The 25016-nt window shown below is 36.9% G+C and overlaps 4 protein-coding genes across 8 annotated transcripts; 1 reads left to right on the plus strand and 3 right to left on the minus strand.

Moving 5' to 3' along the window:
* Positions 1-738: 738 nt before the first annotated feature.
* Positions 739-4735, minus strand: LOC111499027 (peroxisome biogenesis protein 16-like). 3 transcript variants are annotated; one of them, XM_023150467.1, is made up of 8 exons: positions 4164-4735; positions 2719-2776; positions 2091-2307; positions 1686-1990; positions 1345-1613; positions 1197-1264; positions 1034-1095; positions 739-952 (listed from the first exon to the last, which is right to left on the minus strand). In XM_023150467.1, exons 1-8 carry the CDS (start codon positions 4230-4232, stop codon positions 891-893), a joined length of 1110 nt encoding a protein of 369 aa, XP_023006235.1. In that variant the 5' UTR covers positions 4233-4735; the 3' UTR covers positions 739-890. The 3 variants fall into 3 exon arrangements, with proteins under 3 accessions (XP_023006235.1, XP_023006236.1, XP_023006237.1); XM_023150468.1 differs by having other exon boundaries at positions 740-952; positions 2703-2776; positions 4164-4733; XM_023150469.1 differs by lacking the exon at positions 2719-2776 and having other exon boundaries at positions 740-952; positions 4164-4733.
* Positions 4736-4983: 248 nt separating this feature from the next.
* Positions 4984-6843, plus strand: LOC111499031 (ubiquitin-related modifier 1 homolog 2-like). Of its 2 annotated transcripts, XM_023150473.1 has the most exons (5): positions 5057-5140; positions 5326-5426; positions 6120-6195; positions 6315-6397; positions 6518-6843. In XM_023150473.1, exons 2-5 carry the CDS (start codon positions 5422-5424, stop codon positions 6633-6635), a joined length of 282 nt encoding a protein of 93 aa, XP_023006241.1. In that variant the 5' UTR covers positions 5057-5140; positions 5326-5421; the 3' UTR covers positions 6636-6843. The 2 variants fall into 2 exon arrangements, with proteins under 2 accessions (XP_023006240.1, XP_023006241.1); XM_023150472.1 differs by lacking the exon at positions 5326-5426 and having other exon boundaries at positions 4984-5140.
* Positions 6844-7145: 302 nt separating this feature from the next.
* LOC111499030 (ATPase GET3-like) lies at positions 7146-17379 on the minus strand. Its single transcript, XM_023150471.1, has 7 exons — positions 16930-17379; positions 16553-16671; positions 16070-16220; positions 15799-15909; positions 8224-8362; positions 8013-8128; positions 7146-7511 (listed from the first exon to the last, which is right to left on the minus strand). The coding sequence occupies exons 1-7, from the start codon at positions 17182-17184 to the stop codon at positions 7335-7337; spliced, it is 1068 nt and encodes a 355-aa protein (XP_023006239.1). The 5' UTR covers positions 17185-17379; the 3' UTR covers positions 7146-7334.
* Positions 17380-18003: 624 nt separating this feature from the next.
* LOC111499025 (SPX domain-containing membrane protein At4g22990-like) lies at positions 18004-24574 on the minus strand. 2 transcript variants are annotated; one of them, XM_023150464.1, is made up of 11 exons: positions 24481-24574; positions 24190-24248; positions 22774-22894; positions 21616-21927; positions 21360-21464; positions 20348-20799; positions 19977-20263; positions 19655-19845; positions 18634-18824; positions 18387-18520; positions 18004-18319 (listed from the first exon to the last, which is right to left on the minus strand). In XM_023150464.1, the coding sequence occupies exons 2-11, from the start codon at positions 24240-24242 to the stop codon at positions 18081-18083; spliced, it is 2085 nt and encodes a 694-aa protein (XP_023006232.1). In that variant the 5' UTR covers positions 24243-24248; positions 24481-24574; the 3' UTR covers positions 18004-18080. The 2 variants fall into 2 exon arrangements, with proteins under 2 accessions (XP_023006232.1, XP_023006233.1); XM_023150465.1 differs by having other exon boundaries at positions 24190-24243; positions 24476-24572.
* Positions 24575-25016: the final 442 nt, after the last annotated feature.

Raw genomic sequence — 25016 nt, forward strand, 5'->3', positions numbered from 1 at the left:
ACTTTGTCAACCATATCTATCCTCCCCAGCCCACTAGCTAAACCCATATCCTATCCTATATAATTATCTTCTTCTTACAAACTCTAACTATGCCTAATCAATAACTACTTTTTTAACCATTAACTACTAAAACTTACTATTCACTATACTCTTTTATCAATTTTCACTACGTCTTTTAATTTTTTAATTGTACAAAAACAATTAAAGAACTAAAATAATAAAAAAAATCTATTTAGAACACCACCAAGACTTCACATAGGCTGTATTTTTCAGACAATGGGCCACCACGTACCAAGTTACCAACCAACCAACCAAAATGCCTAAAGAAAGTGGGCCCCCTTCCCTTCCCTTCCCTTCCCGGGTGGTGGGTCCCACCAGCACTACTAATCACACTGAAGGGCCCCGCCTATAATACATACAATGGACATGCCCCTCTTGCTCCCCTTGCAATGGGGTCCACGTGCTGCAAGTGTGGTCCACGTCGGTTTTTCTAGATGGGGACCTTGCCCAATGGGCCCTACTTTCTTTTTTTTAATTATTTAACCGTGTTTTTTAAAAATCGATTTGTGGACACCTTTAAATTTCGCTGACTTGACATACAACGACTTCATAATAATTGAGTTTTAATTCCATTTTGCCTTCTCCGTCTAATTCAATCTTTTATCATTAAACCGTTACTTTCAACAATAAAAATATGCCCTGTGAATTAAAATTATTTGAAATAAATAAAAACACATTTTATTTCACCACCTATATTATTATTATTATTGTTATTATTCAGAATAGTTGATTGCAAAAGGAAACGTCACCAAATATTTGTATGAAGCGTAGAAACAACAAACCAGGAGGGGAAGACTTGCGGCCCTTCAAACTCCAATTTCCCTCTCATCTCATGATGCTGACATGTAAGTATATCTTGTCTGAGCTCCAATAATAAGCTCAACAATTTTTGCTGCACATCAACACACTAAATATCAGCTATAATCCACATAATCTTAAATCTATAACTATCGCAAATGGATACACTTCGAACCTGTGAGGAATCCGACAAAAGGTACAGGTGCTAAAACTTTTTCGGCCCCTTCAAGTTTTCGCCTGAAAAAACATTCAGCATAAACAGTTTCAATCCAAGACTATAAGTTTGAAGTCGAGAAATTCTCGACTCTAAAAGTTTAAATCTTGAAGCATGTATGCACCTTGTATATCTCTCAAAGAATGGGTCTCTCATGAGGTAAAATGCCCAAAGCATCTTCCGTTTTCTCAGCTGAACCAAGTCAAACATGTTGAAGTTAATATGAGAATGACTCAACAAATTCATGGAGGATGAACTATAGAGAACACGACCTCATCCTTCTCAGAGTCGGAAAGGCATGATCTTTGGTTTTTTCTACTCGTCGAAGCTGAGGTACCATATGATAAAAAGCTTGTCCCAAGGAGGTCCACTGCCAGTGAAAGAAACCAAGGAGTCCACGACCGACTCCCATATTTGCGGATTAGAAGAACGTAAATAAGCGGTCGTGTTATGAAAAGTACTTCTCCAGTCACGAAAAGAGCCCCGCGATGACCCTGTTCAGACAAAATAGTGGAAAGTGTAGGCCTCTCAGGCGTTGTAGCTGTAAAGGCACAATTAATTGTCAGTAGACATTACCAACAAAACTCTAGGAACTTGGGATCGATATAGGCACCTGAAGGATTGAACATTCCGTGCTGGTGCTGAACCCCGTACGACCATGCTGGTGGTGAAATCATCCGAGCGTTTTCCCCGAACCTGCTTAATGCAGATAATGCCCTCCCTTCTAGATTCCAATGATCATGTCCATTAAGATATCCTGAATAACCAGATGCATTATGCCCACCATGCTTTGTGAAAGCATTCGGTCTGTGCTGAGAAGTTGAAGTTTTCAGATGTCTTTCGTTATTTATGGTTTCTCCTCCATCAAGAAGGATCTTGTACCCACAATTCTTGAACAGAGCTAATCTAAAGAGTACCCTGAAATTCAACGCTACTAATGTAAAGGCAGAGACTATGCAATAAAAATGTATAAGAAAATTAAAAAATGGCACTCCCACACTCATCAAATGTGTCTTACTTCAAAGCCTCCGTAACAGCAATGAAGTTCCATCGTTTATCATCACCATAATATTGTTGTGCAGCAACTTCAATCAATGTTTCCAAGTTTTTCAGAGCAGATATGCATAGTGAATAAGGAAATGAAGATGGCACAGTTGCGTTTACATGCATCTGGGTTGGAGCTGTTTCGATTATGTGTTCATTGACTGCAGTGACAATGCCAACAGCGGCAGAAACTGCAGAAATCCCTAAACTAATTAATAATAGCTTCAAAGTTGCAAATCATCCACTCAGAGCAAAGCAAAACTTTAGAACGAAGAAGCAGGAACGTGTTCATTTGACAAGACAACGCCAGTAAACAACAAAATAACAGTTAAAGTTTAACATTAGTTGGTACAAACTTGGAACATAGGGAGATAGCTTCCAAAGTTACGAGGTTCGAACCCCTAAGTTGAAAAATGAAAACAGAATAACTTAAGAAAACCTTGCTGGCTATCAGAATGCTTTTGATATGGGCTACTGTAAATTTATAGCATTTGAAAGTGAGACAAATATAAAGACATGCATATTCATCAAAGGGGACCCAAGGGCACTACAAATTCCAAGCTCAGAAGAAGCAGTCAAGTGTTACCAAAGTTTCACAAAACCTGCTTCAGGTCCAATTTCTGAATCAGAAAATCGTTCAGGAAGAAGCCACGTCAAGCCCTGTATAGTATTAAGAACCATATAAAAGGTAGAAATCCACAAACTTATACTCTCAGATCTACCAACAGTTGACTTTAATCATGGTAACATCACAATTTTCAAAAACTATCGAGAAATTAACCTGTTTTAAGACAAACAAACATGAGATGACAAAATACATCATGCACCAAATTAGCACATGGAAACCCATCCAACGTTAATATTTCCATGATCCTTGAACAAGATTCCACCATCCCAGTTCTACTTTCAAATGGCAAAAAAATTGTTCTACAATTGCCGTAAGATTAACCTCTAGAGGAGATTATGTACTAATAATATCGATTAAACATGTATGACAAAGTAAGGTGGTTCAACTTTTCAGCCAATCTACTATATTTCTCTCATTGTAAGGTAATTTGAATGGGTTGTTCCGCATTATAATGAGGCCAAAACCAAGCAAGCAGTAAAAGATCTATTACAAGGGGTTACAATTGCTTGTGATCAAACAGTGAAAAAGGCTCATCACCAACATGCAAATAGTTTGGTATTTTATATTTCTATAACAGCCCAAGCCCAAGCCCACCGCCAACAGATATTGTCCTTTTAAGCTTTCCCTTCTGGGTTTTCCTTCAAGGTTTTAAAACACATATGTTAGCGAGAAGTTTTCACACCCTTATAAAAAATGACGATAAAGAATACACAGACCATTGAAGGAAAACCCAGAAGGGAAAGCCCAAAAGCGGTATTGTTCCATATAACCAGAAATATCGTCATATCAGGTTAAGGCGGTTACAATTTCAAAACCTAAACAATACACAGACCATCAAAAACATCCAAAATATAATAAGATCCATATAACCAAATGACGATATGTTTCATGCTTTAAAAGAAAGTTTGCGGGTACTCTCATACAGGAACATAATCATGTAGAATGAACATGTTAATAACATTAAACGCACTTAGGTGCAGTTTACCCAAACTGATTTCAATAAAAATGCCAGGCAATCGACTAGTGTTTTACATTCAAAACTCACAAAAAATGATCATAGTATAACCATCTTCATTTTCAAGGAATAAATTGACTTAATGGTCTCTTCATGCTCATTGCTATCAGACATATGGATACCATCTGTTGTCTATATCTCTTATTCTTTTAAAAATCAAATCAACATCATGACATTCATGTCATCTTAAATTTGCAGAAAATAAACTGTGGAAACATAAAGCCATTCTTTAAATAAACTACTAGCAAAAAGATGCTAATATTACTTAATAGAGAATGCCATAAAAGCCAAGGTCAACACCGTTCACGTACAGATTAAAGAACAAACAAGTCAACCAAATCAATTCCCAGATGAAATCAAATAGAGAAACCAGCGGGTAATGATAAGAAATCTATAGTGCTCACATTTGCAAGAGACTCAAAAGAGTGAAGGTAGTCTCTGTTGTCCCTAGCCCACTTCTTGTAAGCTTCCATGACTTGAAAGAATCACAACGCAGCGGCAAGAAAAGAAAGAAACACTCGAATCGTCCAAGAACCTGGTACAAACTAAAACCCTAAGATGCAACAAGGAGAAAACCCCCTCATAGCCAGCCGAAAGAAAAATTGGGTCTAAGAACACAACGGTACGGTCATTCAAAAAGGGGGATCCTGCTCGAGAACTTTTCAGGAAACTAGAAACGAAAAGGTAGCTGATGAAGGGAGAAATTGTAGGAGAAAAAGGGCGAAGAGAAGGAGGAACCAAATTGGGATTTATGGGAAGGGGAAACCGGAATTTTGCAGAACCCCAATTACAGCAGCCAATCTGGAAAACCCTCCATACTGCCTTACAAACTTGGCTGCATCTGGATGGAGAGAGAAACACGAACTAAAACCAAACGTCAATATCATTACGAACAAATAAAAAGATCATATCCTTTATCTATTGGTGCAAGAATCTAAAATATTCGTGAGTGTAGTTCCAATGATGATTAGAGTATTATAAAAATTGCAATATTTGTTCGCGTTTGTGATCAAATTTGATGAAAATTGAAATTTTGTAGTGAAAATTTGGACTCAAATTAAATTAAAAAATATATACGTCTATAATGTACTAGTTTTTTTAAAAAATATCAAATATTTTAATAATGTATTAAAGATTAATAATTTATTAGATATTTTTAGGAGTATTTAAAAGATCTAAATCCCAAAAACTCAAAATAAAAAATCAGAAGATAGAAACTAAAATTTGGTTCAACCCGAATTGAATAGTTTGTATCATACGGTGAGACTGAAGTTACTTCTAAAATTCCCCCATTAAGGATCTGATCTTTGTCTTCTCTCTAGGGTTTTATTTTAGGGTTCCGCGGAAGCAAATTGAGAATGCAACTCACACTTGAATTTGGGTAATTCTCTCTCTCTCTCTCTTTCTCAAATTTTACTTGGAAGGAAAATTCCCCAGTTTGTTTAGAGAGATACAGGGGAAAAATTTCTGATCCTGGAACACAGAGTTTCAATTCCTTCTGTTTCTGGGAAAGTTGGAAATCAGAAGAAATATCTTGTTCGATCGTGTTTTTATGTTTTTTCGCAGCTTATAAACTTGAATTTCTGTGTCGTTGTCTATCCATAAAGATCGATTGTTTTCTGAATTTGAGCAAACTCTTGAGTTCGTGAATTCTGTGTATTAATGAGGTATCGTGATACTGATGTTGGGGAATATTTCTCTTGGGCTGGCTGAAGGGAAGAAAAGATCGACTATTGGATATAATTGTTTGTGTTTAGTTGTCAATCATTCAAAATTTGCACCTATTCTTCGGGATATTGGGGCCAAAACTATAGTTTTGCTTGAATATCCAGTTGCTTCACTGCCTCCATATTGTTTTCATTCTGGTTTTGTTCGTTCGATTACCATTGTTTTTTAAGCATATGCCAGTTTGTAAATTACACTCCGTTCTTTCGTTAGATTATATATACATTGGAAATCGATAACCTGTTCTTTATCATATTCAACTTTTATGTGTTCAGTGGAACTTTTTGGCTGGATTGTACCATTTATAATTGCATATATTGTTTCAACAATTCATCAGTGTGTTGTTTACAGTGATTGCAGATTTTGACTCCATCAGTACCCTCTATTTCCTCATCCCCACCAAAACCAAAAGAGAAGGAAAATAAATAATGTGGCAGGATCTTTAATAGCCTATTGTCTGCAATATTAGAAATTATCCTTCCATATGCTTCTAGGTTGCATTTTTATTGTGTCTTTTATGAATGTAAAAGGTGGAACGGAAAAGATATCAATGTAGTATGTCATTCTTTAGGCTTTAATTTTTCAGCTAGTGTTTATATGTTAAACATGACAGTAATATTAACTATTACATGCAGTGGGGGATTGGAGTTACTATGTGACTCTGTGAAGATCCACGATGTCAGCGTTGATCCTGAAAATGGAGCGGGAACGGTAAATTAAAATTTTTCAACAATTTAATGAAAGATCGAGTCAATATCAGATTCATATTTTCGTGCTTCATTCCTCTGTTTATCAAGCAAGTCTAATGTTTCTTTTAAAACGGTTCTCAGTTAATTATGAAAGATTTGCTCTCTTGGGTCCGAAGTAATCTGATCAAGGAGAGGCCAGAAATGTTTATGAAAGGCGACACTGTGTAAGTTGTAAAAGAAACATCTCATTAGTTTATCAATTTTCTTTTTCAAAGATTGTGAATGAGAGGATGAACGTGAAAGTGGGTGAAGAATTGTGATGGTTTCAAATGTGGTTCCTGCAGAAGACCTGGTGTTCTGGTGCTTGTAAATGATTGTGATTGGGAGCTGAGTGGGCAGCTTGATACACCATTGGAAGAGAAAGACGTGGTGGTGTTCATATCCACCCTGCATGGAGGCTAACTCAGTAAGGAATATGGCTTGTCCCGCTTGTAGCTACGTAATTGTTGTCTGAGATAATATGGCATTTTAACCTTAAAAATACGTATTGTTTGTTATCCTATAAACTATACAAACTCTGAGGCTTGTGAAATCATCCTGTTGGGGTGGATGTTCATGTTCAATGACTGAATAAAGTAGAAGAAAGGATATTCATAGGCATTTCAATTCATGTTCATGTTCTGTTGTATAAAAAGTTCGAAAAGGTATTTTAAATATTTCTTTTCAACATGTCGACACAGAAACAGAAATATATTGAGACAACCATAAAGTTTTCTTTAAGGTTGAAGCATTGAATCGGTGACTGATTTTCAATAGCAAAAATATTATATTTTTAAAATATGATTTGGTAAATCAACTGTCACTATAACTAATTTTATTTTTAAGAACAAATAATTAAATAAATGTTCAGACTTGCAATATATTACTTGATGCAGAGTTCATCTTTCGTAATGAAAATAGAACGAAAAAAAATGGAATAATGAATGAACTATATTGACCAGAAAATCGATACAGTAAAAATGGTCCTCCCAAGTCTACGCAGCAGCATTTGTTCTAATAAAACACTTTCGGTATTATAATCTCCAAGAAGAAATTCTTAAGTAATAAGGAAAAACAAAAGCAAAGAAAATAGGGAGTTGGGGAAAAGAAAGGGTATTGTTTTTAGGCCTTTTGCTTCCCTTTTCTAATTCTATCAAGCTCAGCTTCAGCATCGTTCAACTGCTGTTTCAACGTTGATATTTTCCTCTCCAAGTCTTCCACCGAGTCTCTGCTAGTCGCTGGTTCATATGGGCTCACAAAATTACCTGAAAAGTCCTTCAGAGCTTCAACCCCAGTCACCTGCAATACAATGCACAATAAGTTTGATCAAAGCTCTTCCCAATCTTTTCCTTTTGCCTGTTTCTGTTTTCAAATCACAAAGCTCTCACATCTTCAACTTAAGGTGTTTTATCCACTAAGTTATGTTCAAACTAACTAAAAATAAGATTGATATAACAGAACATGATATGTATTTAGAATTAGCAACTTGTCTCAGACTGTACAACAAATCGGTACTCACTACTATAAAACATAGGATCGGGTGAATTAAAAAAAAGGCACCTATTGCCATTTCTACCTTCCTTCTCCTTTCAAGGTCTACCAAACTTCAATAATTATATATAGGAGAGAATGAAATATTTGTTCTAATAGATCTTGAAGACTATTCTTGAACAGCTTCAAGCGCCTTGAAGGAAAAAGCAATGGCAGACGTGAAGGAAAAAGCATTTATGGACTAGATGATAAAAGAAAACAGAATGAATCTCGATATATTGAGACAAATATGTGCAGAGAAAGCAGTACCTCTTGAGGCAATAATGGCAACTTGGTGATGTGGAAGTCATCATATAACATGTAAAATTGGTCGAGATACTTCTGTTGCATTCGCATTCTCGCTTTCAGCAACTTGGATTCAACATCTAAAACGGCAGAGCACATACATATGGTTAAGAAACAGGGAAGATCCAAATCACTTTAGAGAATATATGTGTATGGATTCAGTTAACTGTCGTACCTTCGTCATTGTAAATTACTTGGTTAATGATAATATTGTGAGTATCGATCTCAAACTTGGTGAGTTCTTGAACTAGTCTCTCTGTTTCGTAAAGAGAGAGAAACTCAGGAATGCAGACACACACAAATGTAGTCAAATCCTGAAAACAGAGAATTGTTGGGTAAAAAACCAAGCTTTAGAAAAAGAAAAAAAATATATAAAAGGGTAAAAACAGCCCACAAAAGAGTCCCAACACTAACCAAACAGATACATAAGTACACCTAACAGATGTAAGATGTCGGATAACATTGAAGTTTAGTTCAATATTTTTTTTCGTAAGGACTCCCCATTGCAAGGAGGGAGATATGACGTATAATATAGGAAGTAAAAATATTAGACCGTTTACCCAAAGATATAGCTTGGTAAACAAGCTTGTCAAAAAGTTCTACATAGATCTGTGTCTTTTTCGTAAATATTCCCTGATTTCTTTCTTTTCACAGATTCCAAAAGAAAGTCATGATGAGGTTTTTCCATAGTAGACATTTTGCATTCTTGAAAGGGTAGTACGTTAAGACCATATCCAATAGATCGCTTACCTCCCTAGGAAATGTGAGATATCATCTAAATGTATTGAAAATCGTTGTCCAAAAATTATGAGCGTATGTGCATATTGCATAAACAAGTGGCTTTGTGATTCGTTTTCTTTCTTGCATAATGCACCAATTTGGAGAAAGAGTGATGTAAGGCATTCTTTTTTGAAGATTTTCACTTGTGCTAATGGTTTTACGTGCTATTTCCTAAAGGAAGAACTTAACCTTTTTAGGCTAATGTCATTTCCATACTGTCTTTGCTAGCGTGGGATTTAGAGCTTCTACTTTTTCCACCATGTCCATCATCAAAGATTTTGTAGAAAAGACCCCATCAGCATAGGGGAGCCAAGTCAATGAGTCTGCTTTGTTTGACAATCCACATGGGCAAGGTCAAGGCATAATTCATCCTATTATGTTGCTTCATTATCCTTTAAATTCCTACTAAGCTTCAGATCCTGGAATTTGTTGACACCATTCCACATTTCTTTGATCGTGGCTATTTTCCTATGAGAGAGTTTGTACAAAAGTGGATACCTCAGGGCTATCCTGGTGTTTTCAACCCATGGGTCGGTCCAAAATGATGTGCTTCCTCTATCACCCACCCTATGGCAAGTTCGGTAGTTGATGTGGTTTTAATCGAAAGCCCTTTTGTAGAAGATGGTGTTAGTGAAAAAATGAGAGATTGAATGATTGATGAGAAGATTAAGAGCAAGAATGCTCTCTATAGATAGAGAGAATACAAAAAGATATTTAGAAAATCTACCTAAAAATCTGTAGAAAATCGGGTAACAAAACAGTAAACAAATCAAATCTAAACAAAATTTAATCAAATCAAAAGTAAATCAAATCTAACTCCTAACGGAGATTTAATTAGATACTAGCTGACAACAATCTATACAAATAAGTGATCTTTAATACTCCTTGTTTGGATGTTGTGAACTCCAAGCTTTTTTCTGAACACCCATCTTGCTCCAATTATCTTTCTGTTTAGAGATCGATCAACCAACTCCCAAATTTTGTTTTTCTCGATCACGGAAAGCTCCTCCTTGGGCAGGTGCATCATCAACCAAAGCATATTGTCGTTCATCTTCAGACTCTTCTAACATGCTATCAAAGATTAAATTGTTTTGTGCATTAGAAATCTAATTCACCTTCGTTAATTCTTCCCAATTTCATTGCTTATTTCCAGCAAAATGAACATCTCGACTCACAATAGCACGACTAGTGTGTGTTGAAAAACTCTGTAAGCTTTAGATATAGTGCTATACCCAACAAAGATGCCAACTTTTGACTTTTTGTCAAGCTTATCACGCTTGACCTATGGAATGTAAGTGAAGCAAAGACAGCCAAATACTCTAAAGAACTTTAAAGAAGGTTTGTAACCATACCAAACTTCAAATGGTGTTAGGTCCTTCACAGCTTTTGTTGAAATTCGATTTTGCAAGCACACAACAGTGTTTGCTGCTTTTCCCCAAAAATGTTTTGGAAGAAGCATGCATCTCATCATCTTCATTATGAATCTATTCCTCCTTTCACTGACGTCATTCTGTTAAGGAGTGTATGGTGCTGTCCATTGATGTTCAATTCCAGCCTCTTCACAAAACCCGTTAAAAGTTTCTAAAGTGTACTCCTTGCTATTATCTGATCTTATAGTCTGAATCAAGCATGCATCTCCATTCTCAACTTTGGCTTTGAATTTCCAAAATACACCCGCAACTTCCGACTTTTGCTTCAGCAAGAATATCCAACCCATTCTTGTTAGATCATTAATAAAAGCAATGTAATAAAGATTACCATTTAATGATGGTGTTCGCTGAGGACCACAAAGCTCAGTATGAACCAGCTACAGTTTTTTCAAGGCTCTCCATGCCTGTTTAGGAAAGGGTTGCCTATGTTGCTTCCCAAAATTACAAGCACGGCAAGGAGACATGTCATCATCAATGTCAGTGAGTCCTTCTACCAGCTTCTTTGACTACATCTGAAACAAACCTCGATGATGAGAGTGTCTAAGTCTTTTGTGCTAAATCTCAGTGGCACTAACTCTGGATATAAAGGCCGTCGGATTTAGAACAAAGTTTTTTCCTTTCATTTTGACATTGAACAAGTCTTTGCCACTAGCATCTTTGATCAAGCACTGCTTATTCTCAAACAACACTTTATAGCCTTTATCAAGTAGCTGACCAACGCTTGAGAGATTTTGATCAATTTTAGGTACAAATAAAACATCTGGAATAAATTTTGTACCTTCATAACTTGTTATAGCTACGGTGCCTTTTCCCTTGACTTCCAAGTGTTCACCATTGTCAATCCTCACTCTCTTAATTCCTCAGAAGACTCCTTGTCATATGTCGTGATTTGTGCACCCACTGTCAATCAACCAGCTCTCGCTTAATTCTTTGCCTGAGGAAGAAGTGACCATAAACAATTGATCTTCTTCTTCTTCTTGGTCAACTCCCTGTGCATCTACTTCTTTCACCTGATCTTTGGCTTTGCAAATCACAGCTTCATGTCCAAGTTGATTGCATTTGGAGCAGAAGGCGTCAGGTCTTCTCCAACACTTGTATGGTGGATGACCTTTCTTCTCACAATGGCGGCAAGGTGGATAGGATTTTTTGAAACCTCCTCCTTTTATCTTCTGATAATTGACAGATGAATCTCCATACGTTAATTGATTTTTGAAATTTTTATTGTTTTTATACCTGTTGTTGTCTTGATGCTTAACAAGTAAGGCACCTTCAATCACCCCTTCTTGCCTCATAGACCTCCTTTGCTCTTGTGCTTGTAAAGCATTCAAGACTTCTGTAAGAGAAATCTTTGACAGGTCTTTGGTGTTCTCCAGAGTAGTAATAGTGGCTTCAAACTTCTCTGGAACAGTGACTAGCAGCTTTTCAACGATCCTGGAATCATTTAATACAGAACCAAGCAATCTCACCTTGTTGGTGATGCTGAGAAGTCTGTCGGAGTACTCTTTCACCGACTCTAACTCCTTCATCTTCTGCAACTCGAAATCCCTAATCAAATTTAGGACTTTCATTCCACGAATCCTCTCATCTCCTTCATAGATAATCCCAGATTTCTTTTGTTGTTTTGAGGGACATTATTCGCATGAAGATCATTTTAGATACAGCGGCAAATAGGCAAGCTTTTGCCTTTGATTTTCTTGTCTTCTTTTTCTTCTGTACTTTGATTTGTGCTACAGTAGAATTTGCTGGAAGCGGAGGGACCTCGTAATCCTCTTCTATTGCTTCCCAAAGATCCAAAGCCTCCAAATAAGTCTCCAAACGAACTGCCCACATTTGATAATTGTCTCCATCAAAGACGGGTGTGCAACAACTGAAAAACTGGATTCTCCTTCCATTTTGATCTCACAAATCCCTTAAGAAGATAGCTCTGATAGCAATTGTTAGTGAAAGAATGAGGGATTGAATGATTGATGAGAAGATTGAATTACTGAGAGCAAGAATGCTCTCTATATCTAGAGAGAATACAAAAAGATATTTAGAAAATCTACCTAAAAATCGGTAGAAAATATGGTAACAAACCAGTAAACAAATCAAATTTAAACAAAATCTAATCAAATCAAAAGTAAATCAAATCAAAACAAATCTAACTCCTAGCGGAGATTTAATTAGATACTAACTGACAGCAATCTAAACAAATACGTGATCTTTAACAGATGGAGGGGTTGATTTTTGTTTGATGGAGGAGTATATTTGGCCTTTATAAGATTTCTCCACAAGGCCTTTTCTTCGTGATGATATCTCCATAACCATTTGGCGAAGAGAACTTCGTTCTTCTTCTTTATCGAGAGAAAATCGAGGGCTCCCTTTTTTATTGGGAGGTTTATAATATTCCATTGAATAAGGCGTGAGTCATCTTTCCATAAGTAGTTTCTGAATAATCTTTCTATATCTGCGACCACTTTTTGTGGCATTTCAAATAGAGACATGTAGTAATTGGGGAGGTTGGATAATGTGACTATATGAGGGTGAGTCTTCCGCCTTTAGAAGTAAAACATGATGACCATGTTGACAACCATCTTTCTAATTTTTCAATAATAACCTTCCAGAAAGAAAAAGATTTGTGGTTTTCTTTTAGAGGTAGTCCTAGGTAAATATTCGACCATTCTCCCTTTTTACAACCATATACGCTAGCAAATTCTTCAATAATCTTTGTGCTAATATTGATGCCTATGATCTCTGTTTTTTGGAGATGGATATTTTGTCCAGAGAATCCTTCGAAGGTTTTTACCACAATCATGTTTTTTTATGGAAGAAGCCAAGTTAGAAAAGAGAATTGTGTCGTCCGCGAACTGAAGGTGACTGATGCTTAAACCTTCATTACCAATCTGAAATCCTTTTATCTATCCTTCGTATTCTGCTTTTCGCTTTTGTCCATAGGCAACTGAGACAATCCATTACCATGATGAAAAGAAAAAGGGACAATGGATCGCCTTGTCTCGGACCCTGGGTGGCAAAAATCTTCCCTTTTAGTCTTCCATTGATGTGATGGAGAAGTTTGTGGATGAGATGCATCATTTTATCCACCTTCGCCATTTTGAGCCAAAGCCTTTTGCCACAAAATGTTTTCGAGGAAAGTCCAGCCAACCTTGTCGAAAGTCTTTTCCATGTCAAGTTTAATGACTACACCTTTTTGTTTTTTTCTTTCTCATTCATCTCTGAGTTCGTTTGCCATGGGGAATGCATCGAGAATATGTCTCCCCTCTACAAAAGTTGTTTGTTGCCCAATTATAGTGAAGGGAAGAACCTTTTTACGACATTATGATAATACCCTTGCTACAATTTTATATAGTCCGGTTGTGAGACTTATGGGACAAAAGCCTGCAACAATGCGAGCATCTAATCTCTTTAAGATCAGACATATGTATGTTTCGTTCAGGATAACTACGTTTCAAAGACAAATCTTGGAATACTCTCATGATATCCGCTCTTATAAAGTTTCAACATTTAAAAAAAAAAAAAAAATCAGAGGTAAAATAATTCGATCCTAGAGTTTTGTTGGAGCCCAAAGGCTGAATCGTCTTCCCACCTCTTCTTCAGTGAAAGTAACCTCGAGAGAAGTAGCTTGCTATTGATCAATAGGACTCCAGTCAAGATCGTGGAGAAATTTGCGGAGGGCATTGTCCTTTATATATAAGGACGTGAAAAGGACAAAAATTCTAAGACAATTTCTTCTTCGTTTATTGAACTTCTGCCTTGTGTGGATAGAATTTCCATGATGGTACTCTTTCATTTCGTTTCTTTGTAGCCATGATATGATGAAAAAATTTGGAGTTTGTGTCACCCTCCTCTAACCATCATTTTACATTTTTGTCTCCAAGAGTGCTCTTCCTTTGCTGCCAACGTAATAAGTTCTGCTTTCATGAATTTTTCTTTTCTTTTTTTCTTTTTTTCTTTTTTTTTCCGTATGTGTTGGACTAGTGTAATTGAGCCAATTTCTTCCATCTAATCGAGGAGAGTAATTTCAATTAGTAGTTGGTTTCTTTTTGTGGAAATACAATTCCTCCTTGTTCCATTTCTTTAAGACTTCTTTTAGTCTTTTAAGTTTGTTGATGAAATCATGCCCCAACCATCCACAGAGGGGCGTATTCTTCCACCTGTATTCTACCATTTGCAAAAATTCAGAATGGTTAAACCATATATTCTCGAATCGGAAGGGCGAAAGGCCCCATTTAGAGCAACCCATGGAAAGTAGAATGGGATAATAATTAGATGTAGGTCTATTCAGTCTTTGAACACTGACGTTACTAAATTTTCTAAGTAGGCCTTTTGTGGCAAGGAATCTATCGACGAGTGTCAAGGTGGGTGAAAATATGTTGTTTGACCATGTATAGAGTCCATTATTGAGGGGAAGGTCGATTAGGTCATCTTCTCTAATGAAATTGTTGAATTGTCTCATGCCTCTGAACTTTTCCACTAGATTTTTCATGTGCCCATCGAGAGATATTGAAGTCACCCGCCAAAAGCCAATTCTCTATACATAGGCATGATAGGTCCTGTAATTCTTGCCAGAATAGATGTCTTTCTTAATATCTACAGGGACCATAGATTCCTATAATCCAAAATCTGTAATTATCAGTCAGTGTAATATGTGTGGTTAAGGTGTATAAGCCTTTGGTGACTTTTGAAATGATCAAAGTTGGATCATTCCACATGATTTAGATCCCCCAGTGTAATATGTGTGGTTAAGGTATATAAGTTTTTGGTGACTTCTGAAATGATCAAAGTTCATATCAAAGTTGGTCATTCCACATGATTTAGATCCCCAGATGGAATAGCCATGACCAAAGTTGGGCCTTTGGTCAATCTCTCTAGTTAGTTTACTCGATTTCTTGGCCATAGTGGGCTTCTTTTTCCCAGATGGAATAGCCATGATGCACATTTGGTGTTCTTTTAGCCATGGTGCCAAGATTTGGATGGCCATTATTGGTGTGAGTGTTTCTAATATCGGGGTGACCCTTCCTACCTCTGTTCATTCTACTTTTCTTGAAAAAGAGTGTCAAGCTCTGTATCCGCAAGAGTGATCTCTAGCAATGGGTGAGAGATGTTGGCCTTATTCGCAATGGGGGATGGTGGGGTGGTGGAGAGAGGTAGGGGGCTAGATGCATATTCATCGTCCGATTCTTGGTCAATGTCAACGATGGAGAATTTTGTTCCTAGGATGAGGAAGTTTTTTGGTTATTTATGAGAATGGCATGTTATCCTGGTGAATGGAACCCCACAAGTTCATGGGACCTAACCCTTAAAAGAACCTAAAGTATCCCATCCATAGTGTTTCTGGTGGACCTAACCATTTTTAAGCTCTATAGTTTAACTGCACTTTTGTCCATTTCAGAAGTTTTACCTGTTCTACAATAATTTTGGACTTCTATTACATAAGACTTCTACCACTTCTTCTAATACTTGTTAATGGTTAGAAAAATGCTAGTAGGCAATAAAACAAGAATAATAATAATAACAAACGAGTAGAAAACGAGCACTCTTACAGGATCTTTGAATTGCCTATTAACTTGTTCGATCACATCTCTCATTCCTTCCAGCCTTCCCAGAATTGCGTCCTCACCAAACTCATCATCAACTCCAAACATTCGGGTCACCTGTTGCAGAAAGTTTCAGGTTAGCTAATTACTGAAATTGCACAAATGAAACTAATACAGCAAATGCTTCGACTTCTTGAAAAAAAATTAACGAAAAATCAAACGCTCATGTCGAATAATGATAATAATAGAATCGTTGTTATCAAATTAGAACTGATACCTGACTCAATACACCTCCAAATCTACTTTTTAAAGACATTATCTTTGAAAGTCCCTTCTCTAAGGTTGATGGAAATTGCAACAGCCGAAGAGTGTGGCCAGTTGGAGCAGTGTCGAACACAATTACAGAATAATCCATTGTTTGTACTAATCTGGAAATAAACAATTCATTAAACATGGCAATGTTAAATGAATTGACATGATTATAAAGAGCTCCCAGCCCCACCCAACCCTCCAAGTATCAACCAATGGAAGTTTAGTCATGACAAGTGATCAGTGAGGACTAATTTTGCCACTTTCCAAGTCCCAGCAGTGGTAGATGATGACTTAGAACAACATAAACATTTCAGACAAAACCAATACCAGTACTCAAACTTACAGTTCTAGAACTGTCATCTAAACTTCATTTGAAAATCGTACATTATATATCAAGATTGTATGGATCATAAATTGATGTTTGAAAGAACAAGAAAATGTTTCTTACTTCAGCATCTCTGCAAAGCTCATTGCCTCATCAATTCCAGGAATAGCATTAGCTAGCTCGGAAAATAAGCCATCCATCCCCTCGCCGACTTCTTCATTTTCCACAGTAGGATCCACTTCCTACATACCAGTAGCATTGCCCAGAGTATGAAGCGCATAAACTCATCAACAATAATCGAAAAACACGCGTACAGCAGGAAAGCAGCAAGAACAATAGCATACAGACATGATTTTAAGCATTTCTTGCCACCAAATTATCCACAAAACTTGCAAAACCCTCGAATAAAGAAATCAATATCAAATCAAATTCATAAGCACATCAAGATTCAAACCGAAGCAAAAATCAAAAGAAGGGGAAGCAAGAGAAAAAGGACAGACCATAGCATAGAGATTGGAGAATCCATTAACCAAGGTGGGAGCCTTGGTGAATCTCTGCTGAAAGGCATCGCTGAGATTGTGAGCGGGGTCGGTGGAGATAATCAAAACAGAGGATCTGACACGGGAGAGAAGAATCGAAAGGATGGAGCTGCAGGTGGTTTTTCCCACACCGCCTTTGCCGCCAACAAAAACCCATTTTAGAGTCTCTTGATCCAGTAGATTCTGAACCGTACCTTCAAGTAATTCTTCTGCCATTTTTGTTGCCCCCAAAATTATCTCTCTTCTCTCTCTGTAGAAGAGAGACTGAAGCGGGCTTCCAATGTAATCACGGATTTGGGAATCGGAAGCAAAGGAATCAAGTGGGCGATCTTCAAAGGTCGCCTCTTTATCAAGAAAAGAACATACACGAGGAGTTTGGAGTCGGATTCGAGAGAAACAAGCCCATTACCTAACTCTTTGTTTGCTAATATAGTGCAATTCCTAAATAAAAGCCGACTATCTTTATAGGAAATGAAAATTAGATTTTGTCTCGCAATTTTTCTTTTTTTTTTTTTTTTTTTTTTTTTTTTTTTTTTTTTTTTTTTTTTTTTTTGGTCTAATCTAAATTATAGGTCTATGTGGAAAAAGGTCATACTTGAGTGATACGAAGAAGATTTTCATAAATTAGGTATAATTTTTATTTAATAGAAGTAATTGATGCAGATGAGACACAAATTGTCAAGCTTAATATACGAAAGGGAAAGAAAAAAAAAATCTTAGGAACTTAAAGTTTCTTAAAAAATAACCATTTTCCGATAGGAAACATTTAAGTTTTGAGAATAAAAAATATATAATGTCTATTGTGTTACAAATAGTTCGATATTTTTTTCTTATTTTGCTCTTAAAATATTTAAGAAGGGTCGATCATGTATGCTATACGACATAATCTAATAATAAAGATGTGTGTGAGTATGAAAAGATACACCGAATTAAATATTTTAATTTATATTTTAAAAATAAAAAATAAAAACCTTTTTTTTGTTTCATTTGATCAAATTATTTACAAAAGTAATAATATAAATTGCCTTATGTTTATAATCCACTGCTATTTTTATAGTACATCGCAGTATTATTTTGTACAACTTTTCATAACTAATAATAAAAAAAGAAAATTAGTAAAGAGAGTTGTAGGTAAAACATGTTGCTACAATGGCATATACACAAATAATAAGTGAAGGAATTAAGGTAACATTCAAGAGCTTACTTTCACTAAAGTACCCCGACAACGTTATCGTGCCATCAGCGATGACTCGAGCTATAGTTCCAGCTTCGGTGGAAAGTAGGCCACCATTAAAAGTCCCACGCGAAAGTCTTGACGACATAACTCGAGAGAGAAGTGACAAGTTTACACCTGCATCGGTTGAACACTTAGAACCATTGTTCTGACAATTTGATGATTTAAGAGACTACATTATTACCTTCAAGGATTTCAGCAGAAACAAAGGTGATTAGAGCTGAGCACACATATTGAGGTACTGAGTAAGGAATCGAAGTATGGAAGCTTAAAATTATGCCTACGCAAACCATAATTTCAGATGCAAGAAGAAGTTGCCTACAACAAAATCACACTAACTTATGAAACTTTTAATCTTTTAATCAGATCAAAGAACAGTAAATAACAAGGTAAGGTAAAGTAAAGTAAAGTAAATTCAAGTTTTGGGGTACCTTTCTTCAAATAAGTTACTGAGGTAGCTCCCAACAATGATGTTTACAGGGAGCACTGTCAAGCCAAGGCATGCGAGAAAGACTGCAACATTGGTGGTCGACCAGACAAAGTAGTAGCCAGTGATTACACTTGATTCGGCAAGTACAATCTCCATTGCATATTTGAGCATAAAATATACAAATAGTTGCACCTAAGGGCACACAACACCGTGTTCATCAAAATTTTAGTATCGTATGTAATCATTTTAGCTCAAACATTTGAACTGACTTGATACCCATATAATGGTTTCATAGCGCTCATAGGTCTAGAACATTCTTATATAAAGTCATTTTTCATATGGTCCTTGGATACAATAAATCAAATATTAGAAAGTGTAACAGCCAAGTCCATCACTAGTAGATATAGATGTCCTCTATGGGCAAACTTTTGAACTTCCCGCAAGGTTTTTAAAACGCAGCTGTTAAGGAGAGATTTCCACACCCTAATAAAGCATATTTCATTCTCCTCTCCAACCAATGTGACATCTCACAACTCATCCTTGTTCAGGACCCAGTGTCCTCGCTGGCACTCGTTCCACTCTCCAATCGATGTGGGATCTCACAATCCACCCCCCTATCAAGACCCAACGTTCTCGCTGGCACTCGTTCTTCTCTCTAATCGATGTGGGGTATCACAATCCACCCTCCCTTCGGGACCCAGCGTCCTCACTGACATATTGCCTGGTGTCTGGCTCTGATACCATTTGTAATAGCTCAATTCTACCGCTAGCCGATATTGTCTTATTTGGGCTTCCCCTCAAGGTTTTGTAAACATGTCTACTAGGGAGAGGTTCCACCCCCTTTAAAGAATGTTTCCTTTTCCCACCCTCCAAAACATAAAATACAAAAAGAAGATTCTAATAAAACAATGATATTGCAACTACTATGATCAGAGCTCACCACTTCACACGCGTACTTTATCAAAGATTAAAAACTCAAATGAAAATTGCATCAAAGTAAGAAGGGTAAGAATGTACTAGACCTTGACAGACGGTGTAAGTAACTTATAAGCTGATATTATTGAATCGACTGGTTTGCGATTTCTTTTAGAAGATCCTTCATCATCATCATCGTCGTCGTCACATTCTTGGTCAGCACATTCTTGCTTCGCATGTTCGTTTAAAAGTAGTGGTCGTGTACAACCATTCTCCAAAATAAGTTTTACAGTTTTCCCTAGATCAAAGGAACAATTCATTCCTCTAATAAAATCAATATGCCAATTAAACAGCTAAATAATATGGTATAACAAGTTAATCCATCAATATGCACAACCATATGCTAAATGAGAAGTTTAGTTGACAAACCAGTATTAGGTTCCGATGGCATGAGCGAAGGAGGCTCTTTGAAACAAATGCACAACCATACGAGATAAACGAGCCATGCAAGAGCCATGGTCCAACCAGGCAAAGTGTCCTCATTAAATGTAATAGATGATATCTTGAAATTTCTTCGAAAAAAACAAGCAAGAGCTGGACCACATGCCATTCCCAGCGCGCTTGCACTAACAAATCCAGCAGAAGCTTGCATTCGTAACTTTAATGGCACACAGTCGGTAATATAGCGCCTGTTAACTGCTCTTGCAGAACCCAACCTAGAATACCAAAAAATAGATTCCCCAAAGTTCAGAAAAAACAACCGGTGACAAAATTTAAATGCCTGATTTGCGGTGACCTACCCACAAAAAAGGCGGCCAACGAGAAGAATAGTGATTGACTTGAGATCATATGCCAGTGCATACAATGTGTTTCCCACAACAAGAATGATGCTACTAAAAACAAGTGGCTGCATGTATGATCTGTTTGACCAAGAACTGAAATAAACAGAAGAAAACACCTGCGCCACAGCCATTGCCCCAATCACAATGCCACAGACAGTAGCGGCAGCTCCCAGGCTCATGGTGTAGTTGTCAGCTGTTGGGACAATAATATATGTATTTACCATATACAAAAATGTGTTTCCTAAGTTCAGAACAAGTGACATAAAATGATATCTTTCATCAACGTAGCTCTCAGGAGTATCTGATAATCCATCTTCCAAAAGCATGGCATGTTTTCCCAAGAATTGAAGAAAATTTGTTGAGTTTGATAATCTTTTTAGAGCTTCTTTGATGGATTCAATTACAGGGGCCTGCAAATAATCAATCTTTATTGAGAAGAATTCCACTTAGAAAGAGAAAAAAAAAAGTAGCCTTAATCGAGGCTCGACTCCTTCTCTGGAGCCCTCGAACAAAGTACATCTTTTATTTGAAACTCGAGTCACTTTTGACTGCACCTTTGAGGCTCACAACTTTTTTGTTCAACATTTGAGAATTCTATTGACATGGCTAAGTTAAGGGCATGACTCCGATACCATGTTAAGAACCACGGACCTCCACGATGATATGATATTCTCCCATTTGAGCATAAGCTCTCATGGCTTTACTTTTGGTTTCCCCAAAAGGCTTCATACCAATGGAGATGTATTCCTTACTTATAAACCCATGATCATCCCCTTAATTAGCCGACGGGACTCCTCTCCCAACAATTATCAACATCTCTATCATAGAAGTTATCATAGAAGCGGATGCCTATTTCCCCAAAATAATTAACTTCTTTAAGCCTTGATATTGATCATCCTACTGAAATATGATTACAAAAATAAGTTGAGCAAAATGATAATAAACCTTCTAATGATCTGTAAGAAAATACCTTATGTGAAAGGTCAAGTTGATCATATATTGAGATGTAACTCCCTTTATGATCTTCAAGCTCTGCAAGATTACGAAATATGGCACCAGCAACAGCAACTATACCCTGAGCAATTACCTTCAAGCTATCAATGCTTGGATGCACCATATCATTACTATCACTTCAAGAAACTCAAAGAGACTTATAATTCCCAGAAACCTCTATATCAGAATGTTACAAGAGGAACATGGAAAGAAAAGAAAATTGGGCATGTTACCACTTGCTTAAAAACTTGTTTCAGTTGGGAATGAGGATGATTAGCACGAGTTTTGACATAATAATCTGTAAACTTGTAGCCAAAACGTTTATCGAACTTCTTTAATATCTTGCGTAGACCAATTGCATTCATCTCCACAAAAGCGAGAAGCCTCAGAAGATCTTCTCCAGCTGCTCTGTATTGTTCCTGTAGTTCATCAACTTTTGTTTCTGTAAGCTGTTGGGAAAGGCCATTTTGTTCTTCACCAAGTCTAGATAACCTCCTTGCAAGTAGCCCTTGTTGCTCCAACAAAAACAATACAATCTTTTCAATCTGGAATAGCAATTAGCATGCAATTATTAAAAAGATCAAATTTCGAAATATAAAAGATATGATCTACAAGGTAAACCAAGTGTTTCAAGGTACTTGGACCCTCCCCTCTCGAGATCACTCTCAAGCCCTCTTCTAACATTAACGACCCTTACTTCCGGCAGCCTGCTTCAGGATGGTCTACAAGATTCCTAACTACTTTTCTCAATACGCATTCCCTATTGTTTTTTTGTCATAGCAGGTAACCGCCCAAACTCATTGCTAGCAGATATCGTCCACTTTGACTCGTTATGTATTGTTGTCAGCTTCACAGTTTTAAAACACGTCTACTAGGGAGAGGTTTCCACACCCTTAGAAGAAATGTTTCGTTCCCCTCTTAAACCGACGCGGCATCTCACAATCCAATCCCCTTGGAGGCTAGCGTCCTCGCTGGCACACCGCCCTGTGCCCGACTCTGATAGCATTTGTAACAACCCAAGCACACCGCTAGCAGATATTGTCCGCTTTGGCTTGTTACGTATCGCCATCAGCCTCATGGTTTTACGTATCGCCACTTTGGCCCACTGTGCTTGGGTTGTTATTAGAGCAAGTTTAAGATATTATTCAGGCTCATTCTTAAGATAATTTTAATATAGCTGATTTCTTCTATTTTGAATCAGTTTTGCTAGTGCATTGGGCTCTAGCTGATTGTCCACAGTTCTCGATATTTCTTTGTAACATATGGTTGGGTCTAGGGACATTCCCTTGACATTAGATGTGCCTTGAGTAATATGTAAGCAAAACCAATTGCAAATTTAACTAAACAACTAGAGAAATTTATTAACTTATCATTAATGTATGTATACTTGCCTGAATATCTAATAATCTTGAGAAGTCTCTAAGCACATAGTAGTCATTTTGTGTTCCAATCTCTATTTGTTGGGTATATCTTTTAACTTTCTTCTTCATTAACTTATAATTAATATAGTACCTGTCATAAGAAAAATGAACATGTCAACATATATGGATGGTATTTGCACCTGTAGTCGCATGATCAAGATATTTCATATGAAAAAATGTGCCATGAAATATGTGCAAAAATAACGAGTTCAAAAGGGAGAGTTGAACAAAGTTCAAAAGAGTTGAATGTTCTTAATTTGACTCACTCAAATACAGTTGGGACTTTTCCGTCCGAATGTGTAGTCTGTAAATTGCCTCAGTGACATGAGCACGACTCTTATATGCACAAGACTATCAGTTGATGGGTGTGTTAAGGATTATTGGGAGGGAGTCCCCCATTGGCTATAGGGAATGATCATGGATTTATAAGTAAGGAATACATCTTCATTGGTATGAGGCCTTTTGGGGAAGCCCAAAGCAAAATAATGAGAGCTAATGCTCAAAGTGGACTATATCATACGATTGTGAAGAGTTGTGATTCCTATCAGGGTAGGCTACCTAATTTACAGTTGAGTCTTCAGAAAATTTATCAATATAGTATGATTTTTAGAATGGTGAGAAGCATTTTTAGCCTATTAAAAGTGTAACAGCTCAAACACACCGCTAGCAAACATTGTGCTCTTTGAATTTTCCTTTCCACGCCTACTAGGGAGAGATTTCTACACCTTTATAAAGAATTTTCTGTTCTACTCTCCAACCGGTGTGGGATCTCATCTGTTCTACTCTCCAACCGGTGTGGGATCTCACACACCCTTATAAAGAATTTTCTGTTCTACTCTCCAACCGGTGTGGGATCTCACAATCCACCCTCCTACAGGGCCAGTTCCACTCTTCAACCGATGTGGGATCTCACAATTCACTCAAACACACCGCTAGCAGATATTGTGCTCTTTGAATTTTCCTTTCCACGCCTGCTAAGGAGAGATTTCCACACCCTTATAAAGAATATTTCGTTCCACTCACCAACTGATGTGGGATCTCACAATCCACCCTCCTACGGGGCCAGTTCCACTCTCCAACCGATGTGGATCTCACAATCCACCCTCCTACAAGGCCAGCATCCTCGCTAGCACTCGTTTCTCTCTCTAATCATTGTGGGACCTCACAATCCACCCTCCTTCAGGGCCCAGCATTCTTGCTCACACTCGATCCTCTCTCCAATCGATGTGGGTCTCACAAAAAGTACTTGAAAAATTGCTTCACTTAAACAAAACTACTTCAAAATCATCCCAAACTCAGTATACATCAAATGGTGCAATGAAAAAACGACATGCATTATGTTATTAACAAACAAGTGGTGAATATATTAGTTGAGCTTAGACATACTCTCGCCATTCTGGAATCTGCGATTCTCTCAACTTCTTGCCAAATGCGACCATCCTTCAGACAGCAAATAAAGTCACCATTAAACATGAACAATTGATAGAATAAAAACCAACCCTCTTCAGTTTTGGAAGTACTAAATATGAAGGATACATAATCATTTGGTAATATGAGGATGGCGGTGAGTTTAATGGAGGGGAAAACCTCCATTAATACACATCCTTTGAGCTGAGCTTGCATAAAAGCAACAGAATTAGAATAAATATAAGCTGAGAGTAGTGTAGCTTGCCTCTAATCTCTGTCTTCTGCGAAATCTTCGAATGTAAAGATGAAGACACAAAATATTAATGGAGGAGTTGCAGTTTAGAAACCTCTGGTTTTTGTTTTTCCAATTTTTTTTTTTTTTTTTTTTTTTTTTTTTTTTTTTTTTTTTTTTTTTTTGTTTCTGTAGGGAGGGAGAGAGGGGAGAGAGTGAAAGTGGAAGTGTTTCTTCCACGTCCACATACTTATTTTTCTTTTCTTTTTTTATTAATTTTAGTAGTTTTATTAATACTCTTAAATTGTATCATTATTTTAAGACAATCAATAAAAGGTGAAAAATGATATGCATTACCGTTGTAATGATGAATATTTGGTTGATGTGAAATTAATATAAAGTGAAGAATAATAGCGGCTATGGGCATCACAACTCATCCAATTACTATTCTTAAAATCATTTTGTTTTAGAAGTGCTGTAAATGAGTCATAATGATCTAGATTCTACCATATCCTTTTTATTTACTTTTTTTTTATTCATCGAATTTATTCATTTTAGTCTATACTCTTTTAAA

The sequence above is a fragment of the Cucurbita maxima genome, unplaced genomic scaffold (assembly GCF_002738345.1).
Source record: "Cucurbita maxima cultivar Rimu unplaced genomic scaffold, Cmax_1.0 Cma_Scf00026, whole genome shotgun sequence".
NCBI lineage: Eukaryota > Viridiplantae > Streptophyta > Magnoliopsida > Cucurbitales > Cucurbitaceae > Cucurbita > Cucurbita maxima.

Excerpts from the sequence above, each read along its gene's own strand:
- LOC111499025 (XM_023150464.1), bottom strand. The coding sequence starts at position 24,242 with ATGGTCGCATTTGGCAAGAAGTTGAGAGAATCGCAGATTCCAGAATGG. Across the intron at positions 22,895-24,189 it reads CAGATTCCAGAATGGCGAGA|GTACTATATTAATTATAAGT; the intron begins GTATGTCTAAGC and ends TTCTTATGACAG. Across the intron at positions 19,846-19,976 it reads GCCATCGGAACCTAATACTG|GGAAAACTGTAAAACTTATT; the intron begins GTTTGTCAACTA and ends CCTTTGATCTAG.
- LOC111499031 (XM_023150472.1), top strand. The coding sequence starts at position 5,118 with ATGCAACTCACACTTGAATTTGG. Across the intron at positions 5,141-6,119 it reads CAACTCACACTTGAATTTGG|TGGGGGATTGGAGTTACTAT; the intron begins GTAATTCTCTCT and ends TATTACATGCAG. Across the intron at positions 6,398-6,517 it reads TTTATGAAAGGCGACACTGT|AAGACCTGGTGTTCTGGTGC; the intron begins GTAAGTTGTAAA and ends TGGTTCCTGCAG.
- LOC111499030 (XM_023150471.1), bottom strand. The coding sequence starts at position 17,184 with ATGGCAGAAGAATTACTTGAAGGTACGGTTCAGAATCTACTGGATCAA. Across the intron at positions 15,910-16,069 it reads TTGGAGGTGTATTGAGTCAG|GTGACCCGAATGTTTGGAGT; the intron begins GTATCAGTTCTA and ends TTTCTGCAACAG. Across the intron at positions 8,363-15,798 it reads ATAGGCAATTCAAAGATCCT|GATTTGACTACATTTGTGTG; the intron begins GTAAGAGTGCTC and ends CTCTGTTTTCAG.
- LOC111499027 (XM_023150467.1), bottom strand. The coding sequence starts at position 4,232 with ATGGAAGCTTACAAGAAGTGGGCTAGGGACAACAGAGACTACCTTCAC. Across the intron at positions 1,096-1,196 it reads TTCTTTGAGAGATATACAAG|GCGAAAACTTGAAGGGGCCG; the intron begins GTGCATACATGC and ends ATGTTTTTTCAG. Across the intron at positions 953-1,033 it reads TTTTGTCGGATTCCTCACAG|CAAAAATTGTTGAGCTTATT; the intron begins GTTCGAAGTGTA and ends GTTGATGTGCAG.